Below are 25,028 nucleotides of genomic sequence, written 5' to 3'. Positions count from 1 at the left end.
GATCTTTGTGTTAAGTCGAGGGAAGTTAGATCTTCGAGTTAAGTTGAGGGTAGTTAGATCTTCGAGTTAAGTCGAAGGTAGCTAGATCTTTGAGTTAAGCCGAGGCTAGTTAGATCTTCGAGTTAAGCAGAGGGTAGTTAGATCTTCGAGTTAGCCGAGGATAGTTGACTTACCAGAGTTTGACAGAATAATCTATACTGAAGTAAGTAAAACCTTGCTTACTTTATAAGACAGGACAGTGCAAAAGTGTACTTTGAATATATCATTCTATTTATTATCAAAATAGGTCAAGGTACCAGATCCAGCAATAGTGGCTCAGTTGGAGGCGTCATATGAGGAAGTCCGTAAGCTGAGAGAACAGATCTCGGATCTACAGCAGGAAAACGTGAACCAGAGCTCTAAGATTTCTCAGCAGAACGAGGAGCTCTCCAAACAGAGAGACCGTATTACTGAACTGGAACAGGAGGTAGCTGCATTGAAGGCTGCTGCTGTGGCTGCAGCGGCCGCCGGGGCTAGCAGTGCTGTAAGTTAACAAATCAAGCATAATGTAGAAACTAGTTCCTTTTGTTTTGTTTTTTTTCAATGGAAGAGTTTTATTTGTGAACATGTAAGGACTATTCCAATTAAATATCTACCCAACAAGAGGAATCCAGCTTACAGGGACCACGCGTAGAAGTGAATTATTTTCCAATAGCATTATACCTGTTAATTAAACACTAACACCTTTTTTTCTGGATTCTTCTTATTGGATATATATTTTAGTGGAATAGCCCTAATCCAGATTCATACCCATTGGCAAGAAAATAGAGAAAGCTCTGCCATTTTTGTGAGATATGTTAATTCATATTCAGTGTATACAATATATTGATTTCTATATTAATATTAGAAAAGTGAAACATGCCAAGTATAGAAAAAATGCTCAAAGCTTCCAACCAGCAAAATAGTTTTAAAAGTTAAATTCAAAAGTAATTTAAAGATATTACAAAAAGATGTTAGTCACCAGTGGAATAATTGGCTTTAACTGGATGTTATGAAAACAACTCTGGGTATATGCATAGGTATGAAAAGATAATTGTAAGATAAGATGGCTACAGATTATTAAAGTTTATCATACTTATAGGAATTGGATGAGCTGAAGAAAGAAAACAGGGAAATGAAGAAGGACTTGAAGAAGTTACTTAAAAAACTGGAGAAGACCAAGAAAGAAACTGGTAGGTGTTTAGCTACATGGCTGATGATTGTTGGACATTCAGCTGTTAAATTGAGTTTTCTTACAGGACGGTGAACATTTTGTTTGCCCTTTTTCTATTAGTACATCTACAGATGACACCATTTCTTCCATTTTACCTGTTAGATTTACTAATTGTATGCCAAAATGCATAACAAAATTGCCAGAGATGTTCTGATTGTTGATCAGAACCACAGGAAGTTTTGAGATAATTGTTTGTTTCTGAAGTGTAATAATTTAAAAGTTTTTGTAACTTTTTTTAAACGAGGTGAGGGTGGTGGGGGTATAACAGATAGCATGTCGCCTACAGGTCTAGACTTTGTTTTATCGCTTTGTTTCTCAAAACTAACATTTATGGTATCTTTACCTCCTACTAGATCCTGCATTAGCTGGATCTCCAGAACAGAAGATTTCAAACTTAGAGGACAAAGTCATTGATATGGAGTCGAAGAACGAGGGTTTGATGGAGGAAAAAGACAAGTTGACTTCTGAGAGAAACAATCTGCTGGAACAGATGGCGGTGAGTATTTTGTAGGGCTTTAATAGTCATGAGTTACAATACATACTCCATATCGTACAGAACAGATGATAATATTTATAGGTAGGATATAGTTAGGTGACAACCACACTGTTTGCCTATAGTCAGCAGACATTGAAATTGATACAGTTTTAAGTAAGAATACAATGTTTATTGTTATATCAGGGCAATCATTTTTGAAAGTATTGAGACTTTTAAAATGAGTGATTAAACACTTTTCTTTGAAAAAGAAACTAACACAGAAAAAAAACCATTAAAAACAAAAATACGAATTAAAAAAGATACTTTAACCACATGCACAGCAGTATATTTCTATATTGGATAAAAAAATTATTGGAATGTATATCTATTACTAGGCATTACAGCTACAGCTAGCCACAGCAGAAACAGCTGCCCATGTCGGCACCAGTGAACCAGCCATAGTTCCCATTGCAGCACCTGTCCCTGTTCAGTCAAGCCGTGGACAGGTAAGAATTAGATACTGGTGAACCAGTCATTGTCTCTGTGACAGCACCCGTCCCTGTTCAGTCAAGCAATGGCAGGTAAGATCTACCCCCCTCCCCCCTCAAAACATCCCTGGCTGTTCACAGGGCAATAAAACCAACAACCCAAACCATACGAAATGTTCTTCAATAGCCACCAGCTGCTACAAAAATACCCCACCTCAAAACATCCCTGGCTGTTCACAGGGCAATAAAACCAACAACCCAAACCATACGAAATGTTCTTCAATAGCCACCAGCTGCTACAAAAATACCCTACCTCAAAACATCCCTGGCTGTTCACAGGGCAATAAAACCAACAACCCAAACCATACGAAATGTTCTTCAATAGCCACCAGCTGCTACAAAAATACCCCACCTCAAAACATCTCTGGCTGTCCACAGGGCAATAAAACCAACAACCCAAACCATACGAAATGTTCTTCAATAGCCACCAGCTGCTACAAAAATACCCCACCTCAAAACATCTCTGGCTGTTCACAGGGCAATAAAACCAACAACCCAAACCATACGAAATGTTCTTCAATAGCCACCAGCTGCTACAAAAATACCCCACCTCAAAACATCTCTGGCTGTTCACAGGGCAATAAAACCAACAACCCAAACCATACAAAATGTTCTTCAATAGCCACCAGCTGCTACAAAAATACCCCACCTCAAAACATCTCTGGCTGTTCACAGGGCAATAAAACCAACAACCCAAACTGGATGTTCTCCAGAGGTTTGTACATTACATGTATACACCTTATATGTAGGTAAAAGTGACTGATGATATCTTTCAGGAGTGTCCAGTGCCTGGCCACGCTGATCTAGTGGAACAGTTGGAGAAAAAGACGGAGGAGATAGCAGAGAAAGACATGAGGATACAGGAACAGGAGCAACGCATCTCTGACAAGATACAGGTCAGAACCATCAGTATTAAGTGGGAAAGTTGTCTCTGACAAGATACAGGTCAGAACCATCGGTGTTAAGTGGGAAAGTTGTCTCTGACAAGATACAGGTCAGAACCATCGGTGTTAAGTGGGAAAGTTGTCTCTGAGACATGATATAGGTCAGAACTATCAGTGTTAAGTGGGAAAGTTGTCTCTGACAAGATACAGGTCAGAACCATCAGTGTTATGTGGGAAAGTTCTCTCTGACAAGATACAGGTCAGAACCATCAGTATTAAGAGGGAAAGTTCTCTCTGACAAGATACAGGTCAGAACCATCAGTATTAAATGGGAAAGTTGTCTCTGACAAGATACAGGTCAGAACCATCGGTGTTAAGTGGGAAAGTTGTCTCTGACAAGATACAGGTCAGAACCATCGGTGTTAAGTGGGAAAGTTGTCTCTGAGACATGATATAGGTCAGAACTATCAGTGTTAAGTGGGAAAGTTGTCTCTGACAAGATACAGGTCAGAACTATCGGTGTTAAGTGGGAAAGTTGTCTCTGACAAGATACAGGTCAGAACCATCGGTGTTAAGTGGGAATGTTGTCTCTTACAAGATACAGGTCAGAACCATCAGTATTAAGTGGGAAAGTTGTCTCGGACAAGATACAGGTCCGAACTATCAGTGTTAAGTGGGAAAGTTGTCTCTGACAAGATACAGATCAGAACCATCAGTATTAAGTGGGAAAGTTGTCTCTGACAAGATACCGGTCCGAACTATTAGTGTTAAGTGGGAAAGTTGTCTCTGAAAAGATACAGGTCAGAACCATCGGTGTTAAGTGGGAAAGTTGTCTCTGAGACATGATATAGGTCCGAACTATCAGTGTTAAGTGGGAAAGTTGTCTCTGACAAGATACAGATCAGAACCATCAGTATTAAGTGGGGAAGTTGTCTCTGACAAGACACAGGTCCGAACTATTAGTGTTAAGTGGGAAAGTTGTCTCTGACAAGATACAGGTCAGAACCATCGGTGTTAAGTGGGAAAGTTGTCTCTGAGACATGATATAGGTCAGAACCATCAGTGTTAAGTGGGAAAGTTCTCTCTGACAAGATACAGGTCAGAACCATCAGTGTTAAGTGGGAAAGTTGTCTCTGACAAGATACAGGTCAGAACCATCAGTATTAAGTGGGAAAGTTCTCTCTGACAAGATACAGGTCAGAACCATCAGTATTAAGTGGGAAAGTTCTCTCTGACAAGATACAGGTCAGAACCATCAGTATTTAGTGGGAAAGTTCTCTCTGACAAGATACAGATCAGAACCATCAGTATTAAGTGGGAAAGTTCTAAGTGGAAAAGTTGTCTCTGACAAGATACAGGTCAGAACCATCAGTATTAAGTGGGAAAGTTGTCTATGACAAGATACAGGTCAGAACCATCAGTATTAAGTGGGAAAGTTGTCTCTGACAAGATACAGGTCAGAACCATCAGTGTTAAGTGGGAAAGTTGTCTCTAAGACATGATATAGGTCAGAACTTAGAATATTGAACAAGAAAGTTGTCTCTGACAAGATATAGGTCAGAGCTATGAATATTTAACAAGAAATTTGTCTCTGAGACATGATATAGGTCAGAACCATGGATATTAAGTAAAAATAATGTCTCCGAGACATGATATAGGTCAGAACGATGAATATGATGTAAAACATTTGTCTCTGAGACATGAAATAGGTCAGAACCATGGATATTAAACAAGAAATTTGTCTAGCAGTTTGATTGGAATGCTGAAATATCATTGTCACTCTGTTACTGTCAATTGAGACAAATTTTTTCAAGTTTGATGTTATATTTAACTGCTGTTTGTTTTGTTTGCTGACATCCAGGAGATTGAAAAGGTCAAGAGCGAGCTGAAGGACATGAGGAAGGACATGATGAAAATGGCCAAACAACACAGCAAGCTTCAGCTTAAACTCAAAGATCTGGCTGAGTTTGAGAAAACCAAGAAGCTGCTGGCTGCCTGTAGCTAGATATGTAAGTCATAGCTTAACTCTTTAGAAAATATAGACAACTTAAAACGCATTTTACTGCAAACTACCAATGACATGTCTGTGTATAGTAATAAGGAATACCCATGTTTCTGTAGTTAGCTAATTCCTGACTCTCCAGTTTTAAAATAACCCAAGGGATCCCTTTGATTCTACATATTAAGCTCCCATTTTGTTTCTTGCACATAAAAGCCCTTCTGCCAAATGAGTCCTTTTGCTGCATGTCTCCACTGAGAAAGATTTATCGAATATACCATTCCAACCTTTTTTCTTTAATGTTCTTTCTGCAGATATCAAATGTGGTCAGCCTGTAATAAGTAATTAGACACCTTTGTTATACATTGTATAACACTTTCTGTGTAGTTACACGAGTTATACATTGTATAACACTTTCTGTGTAGGTACACGAGTTATACATTGTATAACACTTTCTGTGTAGGTACACGAGTTATACATTGTATAACACTTTCTGTGTAGGTTATATATTGTATAACACTTTCTGTGTAGGTACACGAGTTATACATTGTAGAACACTTTCTGTGTAGGTTATACATTGTATAACACGAGTTATACATTGTAGAACACTTTCTGTGTAGGTTATACATTGTATAACACTTTCTGTGTAGGTACACGAGTTATACATTGTAGAACACTTTCTGTGTAGGTTATACATTGTATAACACTTTCTGTGTAGGTACACGAGTTATACATTGTAGAACACTTTCTGTGTAGGTACACGAGTTATACATTGTATAACACTTTCTGTGTAGGTTATATATTGTATAACACTTTCTGTGTAGGTTATACATTGTATAACACTTTCTGTGTAGGTACACGAGTTATACATTGTATAACACTTTCTGTGTAGGTTATACATTGTATAACACTTTCTGTGTAGGTTATACATTGTATAACACTTTCTGTGTTGGTACACGAGTTATACATTGTATAACACTTTCTGTGTAGGTTATACATTATATAACACTTTCTGTGTTGGTACACGAGTTATATATTGTATAATACTTTCTGTGTAGGTACACGAGTTATACATTGTATAACACTTTCTGTGTAGGTTATACATTGTATAACACTTTCTGTGTAGGTACACGAGTTATACATTGTATAACACTTTCTGTGTAGGTTATACATTGTATAACACTTTCTGTGTAGGTTATACATTATATAACACTTTCTGTGTTGGTACACGAGTTATATATTGTATAATACTTTCTGTGTAGGTACACGAGTTATACATTGTATAACACTTTCTGTGTAGGTTATACATTGTATAACACTTTCTGTGTAGGTACACGAGATCCACGGGGAGGTTCCTGACGCAGCCAATGGTGTGGTTACCAAGCTTACCTTAGCTACTGCTGATGTAGCGACAGCCAGAATGCCGTACGATCAGAGCCAGAAGGCTGTGGATGCATGGGAGGAAAAATACAAGAAAAAGAATGGAAAAGCACCAGGTGAAAAAGACAGGTAATGACAGCTCAGTCTATTATATTTATCTTCTTCAATCCTGATAATGGAATCACCCTGTACGTGTGTGCGCTCGTTTGTCTGGCTGTCCGGCAATCCATTTGTCCATCTGTCTGCCATCTGCAAATATTAAGTGAAACTTCTTAACACATAAACAAATGATTTATAAACAGCTTATCCAAAATCAGTTACCATCCTCATGAGAATTCTAGTTAGGTCTATTCCATAATTATCCATATGGGAGGGGTGAAAGGCACTTGCATTAAAATTTGATGAATGGTTGGGGAAAGCCGTATTTATCTAGTATTCCTTGCTCTAATTATAAAATATGTTTGGATATTTGATGGGTGGTGGGGTCTCTGAAAAAATGCTTCGTATCCCTTCTTACAGGGATAATTTTGGAACAGCCCTTATCTATACCATTGTCAATAGAATTTTGTTTAATAATATCAATTTCATTGATTATTCAGAGATGCTGAAGGCAAAAAGGTTTATGGTGCAATGGATGAGAAGAAGACAGCTCTAGATGATTCCAAGATAAATGTGGAAGCACTCCAGATTATGAAGTCAGGGGACTACATTGCTCCGGTGTCTCGTCAAGTGTCGTCTGTACAGGATATCAAAGGTAGGCTACTCTGTAAATCTAATCATTCTTTGACACTGTAAACACAATTAAAATGTTACTTACCACACACTATCAGCTTTACTCATTATATCAAATTAATTTTGTATCTGTTACCTTCGATTTAAAGCTTCGTAGCTTAGAAATTAATAGATGGTTTCTGTGAAATTGATCGGATATCACTTAATTGTAAACAATATGCTATAATAGTACTTTACACTGACTTGAAGTTTTAAGCTTGCCTATTTTGTAAGTTTTGTGTTCTTTTGTGATCAGCTTTTGTCTGGTGTCGTGTCGTAAACAATAACCAAGAGGCTCAGGGTCATGATATTTGGCTAGTAGAATGCTAGGATGTAGGGAGACAAAGTTTGTTCAAATCAATGACCTTGACCTACTTTCAAGGTCTCAGGGCTGAGATATGTTTAATGTTAATTTAAAAGAAAAACATCATTTGTTAGTGTACACATCAGAACTCTGGTGACTGTTAATGCCCCTGGGCCTCTTGTTTGTCTTCAAATTAAAAAAAAATCATTGATGGCCATGGTTTAAATTGAACATATTGAATTTAAAACACTCTATAGAGGTTATAATTTGCAAGCCATGAATTCTGAGTATACATTAACTATCAGTCCCAGGGTGCCACTGAAAGTTTGGTCCCTTGAAATTAAAACAGATATACAAAATGTCTGATCCATGTTTCTCCAACAGAGGAGGGAGCTATGGTCGAACAGATTGAACACCAGATGTCCGCTATGGACAACAAAGTGTCTGACCTTGAGACGGAAAATGATGATCTAAAGAAAGAGCGGAGCCAAATGGCTGCCAAGATGATGGTGAGACTACAAGGCTGGAATGATGTTGATTTATGTATATGAAAACTAATTTTAGAAAAACACATATTTTGTCTAGGACGTTTAAAGTTGCGCAATGCTAACTAGCAATAGAATTCTTATTTGAATTATTTATGTGAAATTTGAATAGTTCAAAACTAAAATTAAACCTTGCAAATGTAATGGAGGCTAATAATTTGGACAAATATTTTTTTGAAAGAAATTGAACTCCTTAGAAATTAAAAAAAATACATTGTGAGTGTACAGTATATAATAATAGCCAGGTAATGAGAAATCCCTAACGAGAAAATGAAACTCTATGTGACTAAATGTTTTTTTTTAATTTGTCCAATGAGAATAATTTCATCATATACATTTGAAATGTTGTGAATGTAACAAAGTAAGTAAAATCCAAACTGTGATGAGAGTATTCGTTGAACAGGACCTTGAAAACAAGTTGGAGGAAGCCAAGAACCAGGCAGAACTACAAGCCAGTCTGGCCATGGGTACCAACACCGAGGTCAGTGGTTAACACCTAGGGAATAAAAGTCTGTCATGATTGTAAATTATATTAATTTTGTTGTATTAAAGACCAGAAAATGTTAATAGAATTATGCAATGTATGTCCCATGCCATATACTGTCTGTGGAAGCTGTGGCAACACAAACAATTGATGCTTTTTGTAACTATTGCAACACAATAGTCACAGAGAGTTTGTGAGGTGAACATGAAAATATATTTTGACATCCTAATGTGAAATCATAAGAGTTGCAAGTAACACAACAGTAACACCAATTATTTGGTTGGCAGGAATTGTCGGAGCAGATCAGTCGTCTCCAGTCTCAGGTGACAAGTTTGGACACAGCTCTATCTCAGGAAAAAGCTGCACACAGCAACACCAAAGATGAGCTGGAAAATCTCCACAAACAGATGGCCGTCCTTCGTGAGGAGATGAACAATGAGAAGGCTGATATCAAAGCTAAACTGGACAGTAACAACAAGACTTCCAAGGCCATTATGAAAGCTATGGAACAGGTATGATTAGAGATGTGGCTGTTAGTGAAGTTTTACATTGCTGACCAGTACACCCAAAGAGAGGATAATTTTAAAGACTTGCTTATTATCATAAAACAATTGCTTATCAAAGAAATAATGACTACAACAATGGTCTAGTAATTAGAATAACCTATGTGCTTAGAGTGTTCCATCATACAATAGTAGCTGGATGAATGAGGATGCATAGGTTGGCTTGGATAATGATTAAGTATTCGACAATGATTTGTACGTGTTTCAGGAGCTTGACAAATCTAAGGCCAGGATTGAGGAGTTAGAGAAGGAGAGACTGGCCAATGTACCAATGGACACTGCCAAGGAAATAAAAAATCTACAAACCAAGATTGTAAGTCAATACGGCCAGTGTTTAAAATCAATTAGGTTACATCCATCTCTCAGTTTGTAAATGCTTTAGGATACAGATGTTAGCATTAATGTTATGGAGTGAACTTTTTAATCATTTAAAAAAATGTTCAAACATTTTGAAATTTGCTTTATTTTGGTTCAAGATCTACAAGCTGAAATTAAATCAGACTGTGTTTGGCTCTATTTCTACTAGAACATGATCAGAGGCATATATTTGTGTCTCCAGATCACCCAACTAAAATATTTTGTCAAAATTAAAAAAAGCCCAGATGAAATTATTTTCAAAAGCTTTATATAATAGGTAACACATTTTGAAATTAATGTTGTGTTATTTACTACATATCAGTATCTCCTCAAAGTATATACCTGTGTTAAAGATTTTTTTATAAATCCTTTCCAGGCAGCTCTAGAGAAGGAAAAGACTACCTCAGGTACAGCGGCCGCTGGCCTAACTGGTCAGTTGTCAGAACTACAGACTAAGCTGGACAGTGCTAACAAAAATCTGGAGAGCCAGCGAGCTGCCAATAGGGACCTAGAGGTAAGTTTAACCTTCCTGCAATTGGGAATAGGATTTTTATGATTTTTCAAAGGGAAATGTTATTTCTGTTTGGAAGTCCTCAGAGTCTCCCCTGATGAGTAGTTTAAAAATACTTAAGAATACAAGGCTCATCGTGATAAATAGTAAAAGTACTTAAGGATCACAAGGATCATCGTGATAAATAGTAAAAGTACTGAGGGATCACAAGGATCATCGTGATAAATAGTAAAAGTACTGAGGGATCTGTCAAACTGTATGTCAGTCAATGTATCACTGTGCTTTGCTATATATGGAGTTATGGCCCTTTGTATTAATGTATCAGAGATTCACTATACCTTTCTATATGTGGAGTTATGGCCCATTGTATTAATGTATCACTTTGCCTTGCTATATATGGAATTGTGGCCCCTTTTATTAATGTATCACTATACCTTTCTATATTTGGAGTTGTTGCCCTTTGTGTTAATTTATCCCTAAACCTTTCTATATGTGGAGTTGTGGCCCTTTGTATAGATGAATCACCATGTCTTGCTATTTGTGGAGTTATAGCCCTTTGTTCATCTCTGATACCAAAGTTTATCAGGAGGCAGAGTACTGCAAATAGCTTATTGTTATTACACTGAGTGGAATAAAAACTTTTCATAGTTTCAAAGTGAAAAATAAATGTTTATAAGTCAATTTGATATGAAAATTAAACATCTCATTTAAACTGAAACATATTCTATACAGGCCAAATTTAAGAGTGCCAAGACAGAAAAAGATAAAGCAGTGAGAGATGCTGTGTCGGTGCAGGAGAAAAAGGACCAGGCGAGGATGAATGATGACAAGAAGAGGATTTCAGCTCTCGAGAAACGTATCAAGGAGCTAGAGTCGGCAGGAGTTAAACCTGGTGTAAGTACAAGTGCAAATTTTAGATCTCGTAAACATATTGAAATTCATAACCGAGTCAATATATTAAAGATGTATTAATCCTGACATCTGCTGCAGTATTTAGGTTTCCTCTCCATCGTCTTGTGCATATGTACGCAATTGTAACGTTTGTCAGCTGATGGCGTCATTCCTTGAGGGATTTTGATCAAATGATCCAGTCATTGATAAATGACCATGATATCTCGAGACAAGTTACATTTTCAGGGGTTTTATGTCAAGTTATTTTTACTGAGAACAGGAAGAGGACATCTTATTACTTCAGCAATATCCATTATGCATGTTTTTGTATATTTTTTATGAACAAGCCTTCTAAGAAAGCATTAGATCTGCTTTTCAAAATCTGAAGTAAATTTAAAACTTGATAAACATGGTTATTAGAGAATAGATAATCAGCATCAGTTAAGATATCTTATTTTTTATACATTGTATTGGTTTATCACAATGAAATATGGTATATCCCAAACCCTATTCGTAAAGAGGTGCTGCCTACTTATAATAAGTCTTTGATAATTGTATGTGTTTTGTTACAAGTGTGTCATTTCCCCCACAGTTAATATTGAAGATGTATTAATTGATGTCTTGATTTTGTAACCAACAGGTTGGTGCTGTTATTGCAGGGGTAAGTGGCTGTGACATTTATCCGTCCCTTACAGGCGAAACTAGGGGGGAGGGGAGGGGTGGGGGCTATAAAGCAAAGGTTTCCTCTCTGTCCATCTTGTACATGTGTACGTATGTACATAACATCAAAGTTTTCAAGTCCTCTAGCGGTTTCATTCCTTGATCAAACTCCACACAATGATAAAGGATCATAATATCTCGGACAAGTTCTAAGTTTCAAGGTGTTTGGGTCTATATATGCTCCCAATACTTTATACCTGTGATATGAGAAAGAGTTGCCTACTTTAAACAAAATCAACATTTACAAATCATTATGCATCCCCCACAACAACATTTTAGACCTCAAAATAGCTCAGTTATGATTTATCTAAATTCAAATATATTTTTCTGTAGGGTAAGGGCGGTGCTTCGGATGCTGCAGTGAAAGCAATGCGAGAACAAATGACCAAAATCAAACAGGAGAACAATGAACTAAACACACGAATCAAACAACTGGAGATCGACATGAAGCGTGGTGGACGACCAGGCACTTCTGCTGGAGGGACAGCAGAGGATGTGAGTAGGCTATTTAATCCCAGATCACTTGATAATAATAGCGGGACACCCAGAGTAGTTATACCTGGCCAAACATAAATAAATTCACATCTGTTTTACACGAATCTGTTTTTTACCAAAACTAAGTAGGAAAATATCAACAAAACGTGTCGGACATCTGTTTTTTAAACATAGCTGTTCTTGTCAGTAATTGATTGACATACTGACTTTGATGATTTTAAACACAACAATATGAAATTCATGTTGGCATAATTGTCAAAACAAAAGACAATTAAGGGAAAGTGAAGTAGAGAAAAGATCAAATTTAATTTGAACTAACTAAATGTTAAATCTTAATGTTGTGTACCAAGATCCCTCTGGGATCTTTTGTTTTATGAATCATGCTGTTAATTTTCCATATCAAAGTGATTGGGGAAGACATGCTTACTCATGAATGCAGGTAATATGATAATAATAGTTTAATGTGTGTTTTATAAATGTTTCAGAAAAATGCACAGAAAAGAAATGAAAAGATCCTCAAAGAACTGGAAAAGAAGATTGAAATAGAGAAGAATAAAACAACAAAACTAGATGAAAATCTCAAAACTACAGAGGACGAACTCAAAGTAACAAAGAAGGTAATGAAATCAAATAATCTAATGAAAAAAATATGTTGATGATTGAGAAAAAAAAAAGAATAAAAGGACAAAATCAAACGGGGAAAAAACCTGCAGAAGAAGAATTTCAAGTAGCAAAAAAAATTCATTTTGAAAAAAAAAAATATATATATATAACTTCCTGTGTATTGCTGTCTTATGGAATGGCCACAAGGGAAGAAAATATAGTAAATGAAAAAAATGCTGTTGTAATGTTTTTCAATAAGAATAGATTTTGAAAGTTAGTAAACAGTATCAGCATAATCTTGGAATATTAACACTGTTGGTCACGACCCTGTAACACTGTTGATCACGACCCTGTAACACTGTTGATCACGACCCTGTAACACTGTTGATCATGACCCTGTAACACTGTTGATCACGACCCTGTAACACTGTTGATCACGACCCTGTAACATTGTTGGTCACGACCCTGTAACATTGTTGATCACGACCCTGTAACACTGTTGATCATGACCCTGTAACACTGTTGATCATGACCCTGTAACACTGTTGATCACGACCCTGTAACACTGCTGGTCACGACCCTGAATCTATTATTGAAAGTTAGTAAACAGTATCAGCATAATCTTGGAATATTAACACTGTTGATTATGACCCTGTAACACTGTTGATCACGACCCTGTAACACTGTTGATCATGACCCTGTAACACTGTTGATCACGACCCTGTAACATTGTTGGTCATGACCCTGTAACATTGTTGATCACGACCCTGTAACACTGTTGATCATGACCCTGTAACACTGTTGATCATGACCCTGTAACACTGTTGGTCACGACCCTGTAACACTGTTAGTCACGACCCTGTAACACTGTTGGTCACAACCCTGTAACATTGTTGATCATGACCCTGTAACACTGTTGATCACGACCCTGTAACATTGTTGATCACGACCCTGTAACACTGTTGGTCACGAACCTGTAACACTGTTGATCATGACCCTGTAACACTGTTGACTATGACCCTGTAACACTGCTGGTCACGACCCTGAATCTATTATTGAAAGTTAGTAAACAGTATCAGCATAATCTTGGAATATTAAGACTGTTGATTATGACCCTGTAACACTGTTGATCATGACCCTGTAACATTGTTGATCATGACTCTGTGACAACTGTTGATCATGACCCTGTAACATTGTTGATCATGACCCTGTAACACTGTTAGTCACGACCCTGTAACACTGTTGATCACGACCCTGTAACACTGTTGATTACGACCCTGTAACATTGTTGATCATGACCCTGTAATACTGTTGATCACGACCCTGTAACACTGTTGATCACGACCCTGTAACATTGTTGATCATGACCCTGTAACACTGTTGATCATGACCCTGTAACACTGTTGATCATGACCCTGTAACACTGTTGATCATGACCCTATAACACTGTTGATCATGACCCTGTAACACTGTTGATCATGACCCTGTAACATTGTTGATCATGACCCTGTAACACTGTTGGTCACGACCCTGTAACATTGTTGATCATGACCCTGTAACACTGTTGGTCACGACTCTGTAACATTGTTGATCATGACCCTGTAACACTGTTGATCACGACCCTGTAACATTGTTGATCATGACCCTGTAACACTGTTGGTCACGACCCTGTAACATTGTTGATCATGACCTTGTAACACTGTTGATCATGACCCTGTAACACTGTTGATCACGATGCTGTAACACTGTTGATCACGACCCTGAATCTATCATTATATGAACCTGCTGGACATTTTTGTGTGGATGGATACTGAAATATCTCCACAATCATTCTGTTTGTCTACTAGCTGTTGATATTTTTATAGTTAATGTTTTTACACTTGTGTCTTGTGTTGCTGTAGGAACGTGACAACACTGCCAATGAACTTAAGAAGGTGAAGGTTGAACTGGATACCCTAGGAATGGCTGCCAAGGAGGGTGTAGAGGCAGCTACTAAGGTTAAAAACTTGGAGAAAGAAAACAAGAAACTTGGAGAAGAAAACAAGACCCTCACAGAAAACTACAACTCTGAGAGGGTAAGTTACTACTTCTGTTACGTAGGGTATAACTTTGTCGGCATCCAGCAGGAAATCCTGCCATTTCCTGCTTAGGGCAATCTAACCTTCCACTAGGATTAACAGTAGATCCCGTTTTTTCTGTGGTTTATTGCTGTTAATAAACATATATTTCACTAATTTTTTAGTCAATTTTATGGAGAACATGTTAGCAGTCAATGCTCTTCAGTTTTACTAGTTGTACATCAGGATTGAAATTTTACATGTTTCACAAACAATTTCAATGTGATAAACTTTAAATAAGACTGATTTTGGTGTGATGTGAAACTTTGGGAAGAGGAAACAGATATTTTGATTAGAAAATTATTGTTGTTCCTTTTCTATATTTGTATTCATTCTAATACACTCTTATCGTCAGTAAATGTTATTTATTTTGTTTCCCAGGTTCTCCGTAGAAAGTATTTTAACATAGTTGAGGACATGAAAGGGAAGATTCGAGTCTACTGTAGGGCCAGACCACTTAGTGGAACTGAGAAGGAGAGGGTAAGTAGTCAGAGCCAGACATTAAAGTAGGTCTGAGAAGGGGAGGTAAGTAGTCCGAGTCAGACCACTGAGGTTTGAGAAGGGGAGGTAAGTAGTCCGAGTCAGACCACTGAGGTCTGAGAAGGGGAGGTAAGTAGTCCGAGTCAGACCACTGAGGTTTGAGAAGGGGAGGTAAGTAGTCCGAGTCAGACCACTGAGGTCTGAGAAGGGGAGGTAAGTAGTCCGAGTCAGACCACTGAGGTCTGAGAAGGGGAGGTAAGTAGTCCGAGTCAGACCACTGAGGTCTGAGAAGGGGAGGTAAGTAGTCCGAGTCAGACCACTGAGGTTTGAGAAGGGGAGGTAAGTAGTCCGAGTCAGACCACTGAGGTCTGAGAAGGGGAGGTAAGTAGTCCGAGTCAGACCACTGAGGTCTGAGAAGGGGAGGTAAGTAGTCCGAGTCAGACCACTGAGGTCTGAGAAGGGGAGGTAAGTAGTCCGAGTCAGACCACTGAGGTCTGAGAAGGGGAGGTAAGTAGTCCGAGTCAGACCACTGAGGTCTGAGAAGGGGAGGTTAGTTGTCAGAGTCAGACCACTGAGGTCTGAGAAGGGGAGGTTAGTTGTCAGAGTCAGACCACTGAGGTCTGAGAAGGGGAGGTTAGTTGTCAGAGTCAGACCACTGAGGTCTGAGAAGGGGAGGTTAGTTGTCAGAGTCAGGACACTGAGGTCTGAGAAGGGGAGGTAAGTAGTCAGAGTCAGACCACTGAGGTCTGAGAAGGGGAGGTTAGTTGTCAGAGTCAGACCACTGAGGTCTGAGAAGGGGAGGTTAGTTGTCAGAGTCAGACCACTGAGGTCTGAGAAGGAGAGGGTAATTAGTCAGGGCCAGACCACTGAGTGGGTCAGGGATGGAGAGTAATCAAGACTTGAATATAATTAACAAACTTTTTTTGCGAATTCTTACATTTAACATCAACTTTGAATGTCACTGTTTGTACATACATGTCAAGTCTCCAGCTTTCAGTTGTAGCTGAGCTTTTGATTTCAGTGATTCAGGCCCCAGTTAAATCAAAGTTCCCTAACTTAAGGAAATTCCTTAACTTAAAATTTTACATGTGAAAACATTACTGTATTTTCCTTAACTTCTCTAATACTTTCCCTGGAAATGTTCTTAAGTTAAGGAATATTAATAAAACTGGACCCTGGTAGTGTCCACTTCAAAATTGGGGTTTGAAGTGGGAGATTTTTTAAAACACCATCAATTATTTTCTTTTATTGATTCTATTTTAGATAAAAAGATCTCCAGTTTGGAGATCTTTAGTTTTCCCTTTTTGATTCCTTGACAGGTACATTTTGTATATGTTAAAACGTGTGAATATCCATACTATCAAAATATTATGCTAAAAATCAAACCTGTTATGACTGTAGACAGTAGAATTTATTTCTAAATGGTTATTCTTCTCTCAATACAGGGTAATGTGTCAGTCCTGAAGTCTCCCGATGAATACTCCATCTCCGTGGACTCATCCCGTGGCACAAAGGAGTTTACATTTGACCAGATCTTTATGGAAGCCTCCACACAGGAGAAAATCTTTGAGGACACTAATGTATGTCAAAGTTTAAATTTGTAAATATTTGGTTAAAAGTAACTGAAGAATGAACTAAAGTTTTCTTGATATAATAAGCTGATGGGTATCACAGGTGAATATTTCGCTGTTGTCCTAGTCAGAGCTAGTTTCCGAGTATTAAATTTTCGGCAACACAGCCTTCTAAACATTTGTGTGTGTTTATTATATAAATGTTCTCTAGCTGTTTATTTTCACACTATATTTGATTTTGAAAATATCGAAATTAATATTGTGAATATTACCAACTAAACGATAACTGGGACATCAATGGTATTTCCTCAATTGACCTTTGACCTCAATAAAGTATATCTGCTGTTCTTTTTCATGATGCTGCTGTTCAATGTAATGTTTTTATACACTAGAATCTTAGGTAGGTCTCCGAGTCATCAGTAGTATTGTATTCTAGAGGTAGGTTATTGTGACCTGATTTTTTAGGATTCAGAATAATCAATCTTAAGTTAAAACCTCACAGAGCATATGATATTTCTTCGGGAGTAGAAGATTCCAATAATTATCATATGGAATATTTGTGGAAAGTGGGTTATTCTTTTTAATAGCTTTCAGATATGAAAAAATACATGGTTTATATTGCAATTTGCTTTTATAGTGTTATACTGAACTATATACTTTTCTATAAGGGAAATGGTTTATTTTACAGAATCTGATCCAGTCTGCAGTGGATGGATTTAATGTGTGTATCTTTGCCTATGGACAGACCGGCTCGGGTAAAACATTCACCATGATTGGTGACAAAGCTCAGCAGTTCCCTGGAATCGCACCAAGAGCATTTGAAAGGATCTTTGAATTGGCACAAGAACTCAGGTAAGGTTTTGATATACATTTTTTTTTCTGATTTGTTTTAAGTTTTAAGCTTTGAAGCTCAAAACTTTTAAATGCCAAAAACACACCTGGTCCATTGATGATACAAATTTATATCAGATGACACTTTTCAAGTAAGCTTCCCCATAATTACAATGTATATACAAAATATATAGATAACCTAGGAGAACGAGAGGTCGTCAGCCCTCACCTATTATCAACAGCACTGTTGAGGTTCAGAGGTCAACATTCTGCATTTCCTTGAATAACTCATCACTACTACCAGAATATTTGTCGTATCTATATCTTTTCCACGAGTCTTCAGTAAATCTCACTGTTGGGGAGGTTTATCAATCCTATTCAACTCTGTGAGATAACAGGGAAGATATTACTTAGACAGTTGGGAACAACAAGATATATTGCAGCATCTTTGTTGACTTAATTTTCTGATATTTATTGTTGTAATACTGTTGATACAGATCCAAGTTCACCATCACTGTGACTGCCTATATGATGGAGCTGTATAATGACAAACTCATCGACTTGTTTGCCAAGCCAGGGACATCCGATGAGGTAAGTAAGGATGTATGCTGGTATTAGTTTAGCTACTGATGTGATCACCTTGAAAATTAAAAGGTCAGGGGTCAAGATAACTTTATAGAAATTTAAAAGACATTTTCATTAGTGTACAGTAAATGTAGAATAACGCATATCTTATATTATCCAAAACTCTGTCATGTCTCGAAAATATCTCAACTTTCAATTAGGACTCTTCCATCAAAATATCTACTTAATTGAAGGACTCCAATAGTCTTTATCTTAATTTCTGTAATGTCTCCAACATAAATATCAATTTTCAATTTTTCAACTTTCAGCAGTGTCTCCCACATAAGAAATTCAAGTGTTGTTATGAAATAACACATCCAAACATATGCATAACCAAATAAATTATACATCACCTAAGCAGTAGAATATACAATGTACACCATACAAACATGCTGTCACGTTCTTTATTGTGACATAAAAACAGAAAGTAAAATACATGACGACTGTATTCAATATCTCCTTAATTCTGTATGACACATTAATTAAAGTTGTGCATTAAAGAATATTATACTTTACAGTAATGTTTGTGAATGACCTTGACTGAATTGATCGTCAATGACCTTGACTGAGTTGTTTGTGAATGATCTTGACTGAGTTGAAGATCTGATTTGTTTGTGAATGACCTTGACTGAATTGTTTGTGAATGACCTTGACTAAGTTGTTTTTGAATTACCTTGAATGTGTTATTTGTGAATGACCTTGACTTTCATTTGTAATTGACCTTGACTGTTTGCTTTTTGAATGACTATGAATATGCTGTTTGAGAATGACCTTGAATGTAATTTTTGTTAATGACCTTGACTGTGTTGTTTGAAAATGATCTCAGCTGTTTTGGTTTTTCAGGATAAGATGGAGATTAAGAAGGACAAGAAGGGTATGGTGTTTGTACAAGGGTCATGTGTAAAGGATGCACACAATGCCAAAGAGCTTGGTGCTCTGTTTGACGAGGGCAGCAAGAACAGACATACTGCATCCACAAGTAAGTCATCAGAATCAGGAAAAAATATCACTGAAATTGTAAGTTCTTCATTCCCGGAAAAAGACTGTTATTTTCTTAGATACATCCTTGGTAAACAGTTGTAATTGTTTCTGATGTTAAAAACACTGAGTTACACTGCGTAGCTTTGTTTTTCCAGCCATTGTAATCTCTATCTGAAATAACTGCAATGTGAAACAGCCAAAAACTGGAGCAAGATACCTTAGTGCCATCAGCAATGCATGGCAACTAAGTTATTGAGGCTCAAATGTATTCAATAGTTTTGAGTGAATTTTGAGACAAAGGGGGCCATAGACGCTCACACATGCTGGCCCTAGTTTCAATGTTCTTTAATGTATGAGAATCCCTTAACTTCAATTTTACACAGGAAAACATTACAGAATTTAGGGGAATTTTTTTTATTACGAAACGTTCCTTCAATTTTGGGAATGGATTCCTATGAAAAAAACTAGCGCCAGGTTATAAACAAATCATAGCCATGTCCATTCTGGAAATATTAGCCCAGTCGACTTCGCCTCAGAGTAGGCAAATCTACTTTTTACCCTTCAGTTACATAGGATTATAGTGTAGACGAAAAATACCTGTTGATTTGATCACAATCTTGTATACTTAATACCTCAGTCAGATGAAAGTGACAATGTAGTCATTTAAATGACATGCTTAAATCCAAGGCTGGATGTGATATACCTAAGTCTGTTCACATTGAGTGGATGTCATTATACTTACCAAAATATATGTCCGGTCTTATTATTGATGTGTCAAACTTTTATTTCTACAGAGATGAATGCTGAGAGCTCACGTTCCCATCTCATTATCGGGATCATGATGGAGAGTGTCAACAAGGCCACAGGACAAGTGCTCAAAGGGAAGGTAAGGTCAGGGGTCAGAATATACAGTGAAACCTTTCTAACACAGACCACTTCTGGAACATGTATGTTAGGGATGTTTTCAATTTTCGATTTTAGTTTAAGGTTCAAGAGATTGATAGTCACAAAAAGTTAAGATATCGGTAAAATGTGCATTTGTATTTCCATTAACAACATTTCTTTGACATGCAGATCACAAATTTGTCAAGGATTTTACACACATATATCATTCCTTGACTTTAATTCAGAAAAGTATTCTAAACATTTATGTTACAGCTCAGTTTGGTGGATTTGGCTGGCAGTGAGCGGGTGGCTAAGACAGGCGCCGGAGCAGAACAGCTCAAAGTGAGATACATATCTATTACACTTAAAGTCCCATCCATTAATTATAATATTCACAAATTTCATCACATTTTGCTGCTATTGTCAACTTGAGCTAATCTATGAAACAGGCAGCATATAAACTTTATTTATGTTTTATATCAATAATTTAAAAAATTATAAAGCTTCTATTTATCACATTTGTTGGCCAAGAACACAAACATTTACATATCTTTATATAATCTTAATTACAAGGACTATTGAAAAATGACAGCTGAGTTTTATGCTGTGCTTTTCTTTTGCCATTTTAGGAGGCTATGTCAATCAACAAGTCCTTGTCAGCTCTGGGAGATGTGATTTCTGCTCTGAGTAGTGACCAGCAGTTCATCCCCTACAGAAACAATAAACTCACCATGTTGATGCAGGACTCCTTGGGAGGCAATGCTAAAACACTCATGTTTGTCAACATCTCCCCAGCTGACTACAACCAGGATGAAACCATTATCTCTCTCATGTAAGTTATCTTGTCGCTTCCTCATCCAGACCTCTTCTCGATTCAACCCGAGTGGATATTCAAGGGAGATCTTCTTTATCCAGACCTGTTCTCCATTCAACCCCAAGTACAACCTCAAGGGATATCTTCCTCATCCAGACCTCTCCCTCATTCAACCTAAGTCGACCCTTGAGGGAGACCTCTTCTCCATTCAACCTGAGCCCATCCCTTTGACCCTTTCAACCATCTTCTCACCGTGTAAATAGATCAACACTTGAATTAGTTAAAAAGAGCTAAATTTTGTCTTAAGTAAAAAACATGTATATGTTGAGCTTGACTTACTTACTATAATATACTTATTGTTACTTTGACAGGTACGCCTCTAGAGTTAAACTGATCACTAACGATGCATCCAAGAATGCTGACAACAAAGAGATTGCCAAGTTGAAGAATGTGAGTATACAATCGCTTTGTCCTGCTGATTATCAAGAGTATTACTATGTTAGAGTTATATCATTATACACCTGTGTTGTTCAATATTTTATGGACATCTTAAATACAGTTTAAGTTTCTGTGACTTGTATATGACGTTAAATAAACAACAGAGTATGATACCATTAGCATGAAGACTTGTAAGTGATACAAATGTTATATAAAAACATAGGCTTTATTTATGAGCTTTTATGAATACGATATACAACTAGCAACTGATATCTAGCAACATGATATTCAGCTCACCCAAGATATTTGAAAAGGTAAACTTTATTTGTGAGCTTTTAGAAATAATACAGTTGACACTAGACATTTTGTAACTTGATATTCAGCTCTGCCTTCAAGCTTTATACATTTTATGGATCCATAGTTACACCTTGCTTATCTTGATAAATCACTGTTTTAGATCATTGCCAAGATGAAGAAGGGAGAAGATATCGATGATGTGGAATAAACATGTTTACTCTCGCTCACAGAAGACTGTTATCAACACATAACTGGTGGACATCTCTCAAAACTTTACTAGTGGATATCTCAACATATCTGTTAACTAGACTACTTATTGACATCTCGGTATATCTGTTTCGATGTGGACCAGGTGAAGCCTGTGATCGTATTATAATCCAGTCACTTTCATTTTCATCTTGAATGGATGTATAACTGCTTTACAGTTTGTCATTCCGTTCTCCTCCAATGATTTAGGGATATCCTTTTCCTCCAACTACCAGGGGACAACTGTCTTGTCTTTCTCCTCTGACTTCCAGGGGACAACAGTCTGTATTTCCCCTCCAGCTACCGGGGGACAACATTCTGTCTTCCTATTCCAAATACCCTGGTACAATCAGATATTTAGGTGTCTGTCGAGACAGGACTACATTAGATTTTCATGTATTATTGACTTTTTTGTCAGATCTTAGAAAGCAAAACATTTTATTGACAAATTCATTTCTGAATAAATGTACCTGATGTTGTTGATATCCCATGGAGTTACTTTCAAAATATATAATATCAAACATTATCGAGATCAATAGCCGAATATGAAAATATATTAAAATGTCTGTGATTATTTGTTGATATATTATGGTGATTTTACATCTATTTTTATATCTATTTTTAATGTATATTGTCATTCCGTCCTCTATACATTCGAGTTGTGAAGCTAGTTTATATTCCTCTTGGTAAGTACATGAGTCCTAAGTATTTTTTCATAACATTCCAATTCAATCAAAATATATTTGTCATGAGAAATTACAGGATAGTCCAGTTATACGAATTACAGCAGGAAGTACGATATAAAATATAACTGTTGTTTAATTGTGTTAAAATTTATATTTTATGTCGTTAAGTATTTTTTACAATTTTTCCTGTTTGAGTAGATTATTAATCTTATTTTTGTATCACTGTGATATGCACTGTTGAAGACACAAGCATGTCTTTTATTTCGATTAGTCCAAATATGTTTTGTACATGGAATGGGTGAAAAAAATCTGATAATGTTATCATTTCACAAATTCAACAAGTGAAATTTTGAAATATTGGTGTTTGGTTGTTTCTCACTAAATGTTAACGCCCTCGAAGAGTTAAGATAAAGTTTGTTTTCTGTGCTTTGATTTGCACCTGCTGGGAAACAAGAAGCTAGGCTGTTTTACATTCACTTTGCATATTGATGTTTCATAAAAAATGTATTCATTAACCGTACAATAATATGTATTACTTAATATGAAGTGTGTTAAAAAAAATTGAAGAAAAATGTGGGGATAATATGCAAATTTTTGCTTACTGATAATTGATGTATCTTGTTGTTTAATATGTTATGATATAAAAAAACAACATTTTAACACTATTGAAAACATAATTATATTTACCCGAAGGCTGGTCCTTAACAATGATATGATGTTTGATTAAATGTTATAATTAGTATAAACACATATAATACTTCACCGTCAGCTCTTCTTGTGAAATAAATTCTGAATAAAGACAAAATTTTGTTAATTCAAAACTTACAAAAAAAAAAGAGGAAAACTTTTTGCCAAGGAATTCAATTTGTTTATGTTTTATTATTTGTATTGATATTTGAAAACAAGAAGAGTTGATACACTACTCCGTCCACTACTAGCTAGGTATCAAGTCCCCTAAGTGACCCACTGCAGGACACGTGGTCATGTGACGTAACAAATTAATGTAGATTTTCCTCTAATCTTTTCTAATAAAGTGCAATCTAGTAAATTCTGTGTTTGTTCTGTTTTTCACCAGGCAGGAAGTGTTTGATAATAAGTGACCCCACACATCAAACAGGAATAATGAAGAGACTGACCAGGAAAGAAGGGACATAACTCAATTTTGATAAACAAAATTGCTGAAGATGAAATTGAGTAGGATGACATAGACTAATTGTCTTGCTTTACTTAGTTCACCGGTTACGAGTAACCATGAGCTAATGTTGTACCCCCGGCGTCAGCGTCCCACCCCACTTTAAAGTTTTTGGGATGCTTCTAAGTCCAAAAGTAAACACCTCACACCCTTCTAATTTAAGTTTGGGAGTGATGTTATAGCAAAACTTTTTTGGCACCAAAACTCACTTAAAAGTTTTGGGGGTAAATCAAAAAGTATGCACCTCACACACTTCTAATTTGGTTTATACATTCATTAGAGGTTAGGAGTGATGTTATGGCAAAATCATGCAAAAAAAAAATTGCGATTTATTTTCTCTTTTTCTTTTCCTTTTTTGGCATTTTACCTATTAGTGGACTTAAATTATTTTGGCACCAAAACCCACTTTAAAGATTTTGGGGTTGTGCTTTGAAAAGATTTTAAATCCACATCCTTCTTATTTGGTTTATACATCCATTTGAGGTCTAGAAGCATGTTATATGACCTACCATTTCAAAATAACATGATTATACATACATTAAAAAATGAATCCATAGTGTGATTGCTGCCACCGGTGAGCTTTCACAATTATTGATTGCACTTGTTGAAGGATAATATCAAATGATATACAGAAATATCATCCAGACAGTGATTATCATAGAGCAGTTAGTCCTAACTCTGAGGGGCCTTCACTGATGGTATAATAACTAAAACCAAACTGAACTGGGGGGGGGGGGGGGGGGGGGGGGGGAATGTTGAGGATGTCCAGACATTGTCAGGAAATAATAAAATAGGAGGGATGATTGATATGTTGTGAGCCTCGTATTGAAGGAGGTATTCAAGAACGTTCTTTTTAAGTCCTACTATTCTCTGACTATATAGGGCCTTGTACCCAAGGACTGGTCTCATTTGGTTAGTTTATATCGACAAGGTAGCACGCTAAAGTAAGCAAGACAAGCGGCTTTTGCAAATTGGACAAGATCGAAGAAAGTGTAGTGAACCAATATTTGCATAAAAAAGGTTACCCAGAATAATATGGTAGCAACACTAGGGAAAGATGTCCCTTCATATGCTACAGTTTTTA

General features: G+C 36.8%; 1 protein-coding gene across 1 annotated transcript in view; it reads left to right on the top strand.

Moving 5' to 3' along the window:
- The window catches only part of LOC117333931 (myosin-9-like), a 37,325-nt gene extending 13,525 nt beyond the window's left edge, over nt 1-23,800 (top strand). The window contains exons 16-43 of the mRNA XM_033893349.1: nt 287-523; nt 1,121-1,211; nt 1,606-1,748; nt 2,123-2,233; nt 3,052-3,171; nt 5,021-5,161; nt 6,489-6,667; nt 7,138-7,292; nt 7,998-8,122; nt 8,562-8,639; nt 8,930-9,154; nt 9,414-9,518; nt 9,939-10,076; nt 10,806-10,967; nt 11,605-11,625; nt 12,018-12,179; nt 12,665-12,796; nt 14,684-14,857; nt 15,281-15,379; nt 16,825-16,959; nt 17,639-17,802; nt 18,279-18,372; nt 19,249-19,384; nt 20,181-20,272; nt 20,545-20,613; nt 20,901-21,103; nt 21,457-21,535; nt 21,981-23,800. Coding sequence (XP_033749240.1) covers nt 287-523; nt 1,121-1,211; nt 1,606-1,748; nt 2,123-2,233; nt 3,052-3,171; nt 5,021-5,161; nt 6,489-6,667; nt 7,138-7,292; nt 7,998-8,122; nt 8,562-8,639; nt 8,930-9,154; nt 9,414-9,518; nt 9,939-10,076; nt 10,806-10,967; nt 11,605-11,625; nt 12,018-12,179; nt 12,665-12,796; nt 14,684-14,857; nt 15,281-15,379; nt 16,825-16,959; nt 17,639-17,802; nt 18,279-18,372; nt 19,249-19,384; nt 20,181-20,272; nt 20,545-20,613; nt 20,901-21,103; nt 21,457-21,535; nt 21,981-22,028 — 3,618 coding nt within the window. The 3' untranslated portion in view covers nt 22,029-23,800. The remainder of the gene's footprint in view (nt 1-286; nt 524-1,120; nt 1,212-1,605; nt 1,749-2,122; nt 2,234-3,051; nt 3,172-5,020; nt 5,162-6,488; nt 6,668-7,137; nt 7,293-7,997; nt 8,123-8,561; nt 8,640-8,929; nt 9,155-9,413; nt 9,519-9,938; nt 10,077-10,805; nt 10,968-11,604; nt 11,626-12,017; nt 12,180-12,664; nt 12,797-14,683; nt 14,858-15,280; nt 15,380-16,824; nt 16,960-17,638; nt 17,803-18,278; nt 18,373-19,248; nt 19,385-20,180; nt 20,273-20,544; nt 20,614-20,900; nt 21,104-21,456; nt 21,536-21,980) is intronic.
- The last annotated feature ends 1,228 nt before the right edge of the window (nt 23,801-25,028 follow it).

This window comes from Pecten maximus, chromosome 9 (assembly GCF_902652985.1).
Source record: "Pecten maximus chromosome 9, xPecMax1.1, whole genome shotgun sequence".
In the NCBI taxonomy this organism is placed as follows: domain Eukaryota; kingdom Metazoa; phylum Mollusca; class Bivalvia; order Pectinida; family Pectinidae; genus Pecten; species Pecten maximus.
Note: the sequence above shows the minus strand (reverse complement) of the source record. Positions and strands in the feature narration are given on the sequence as shown.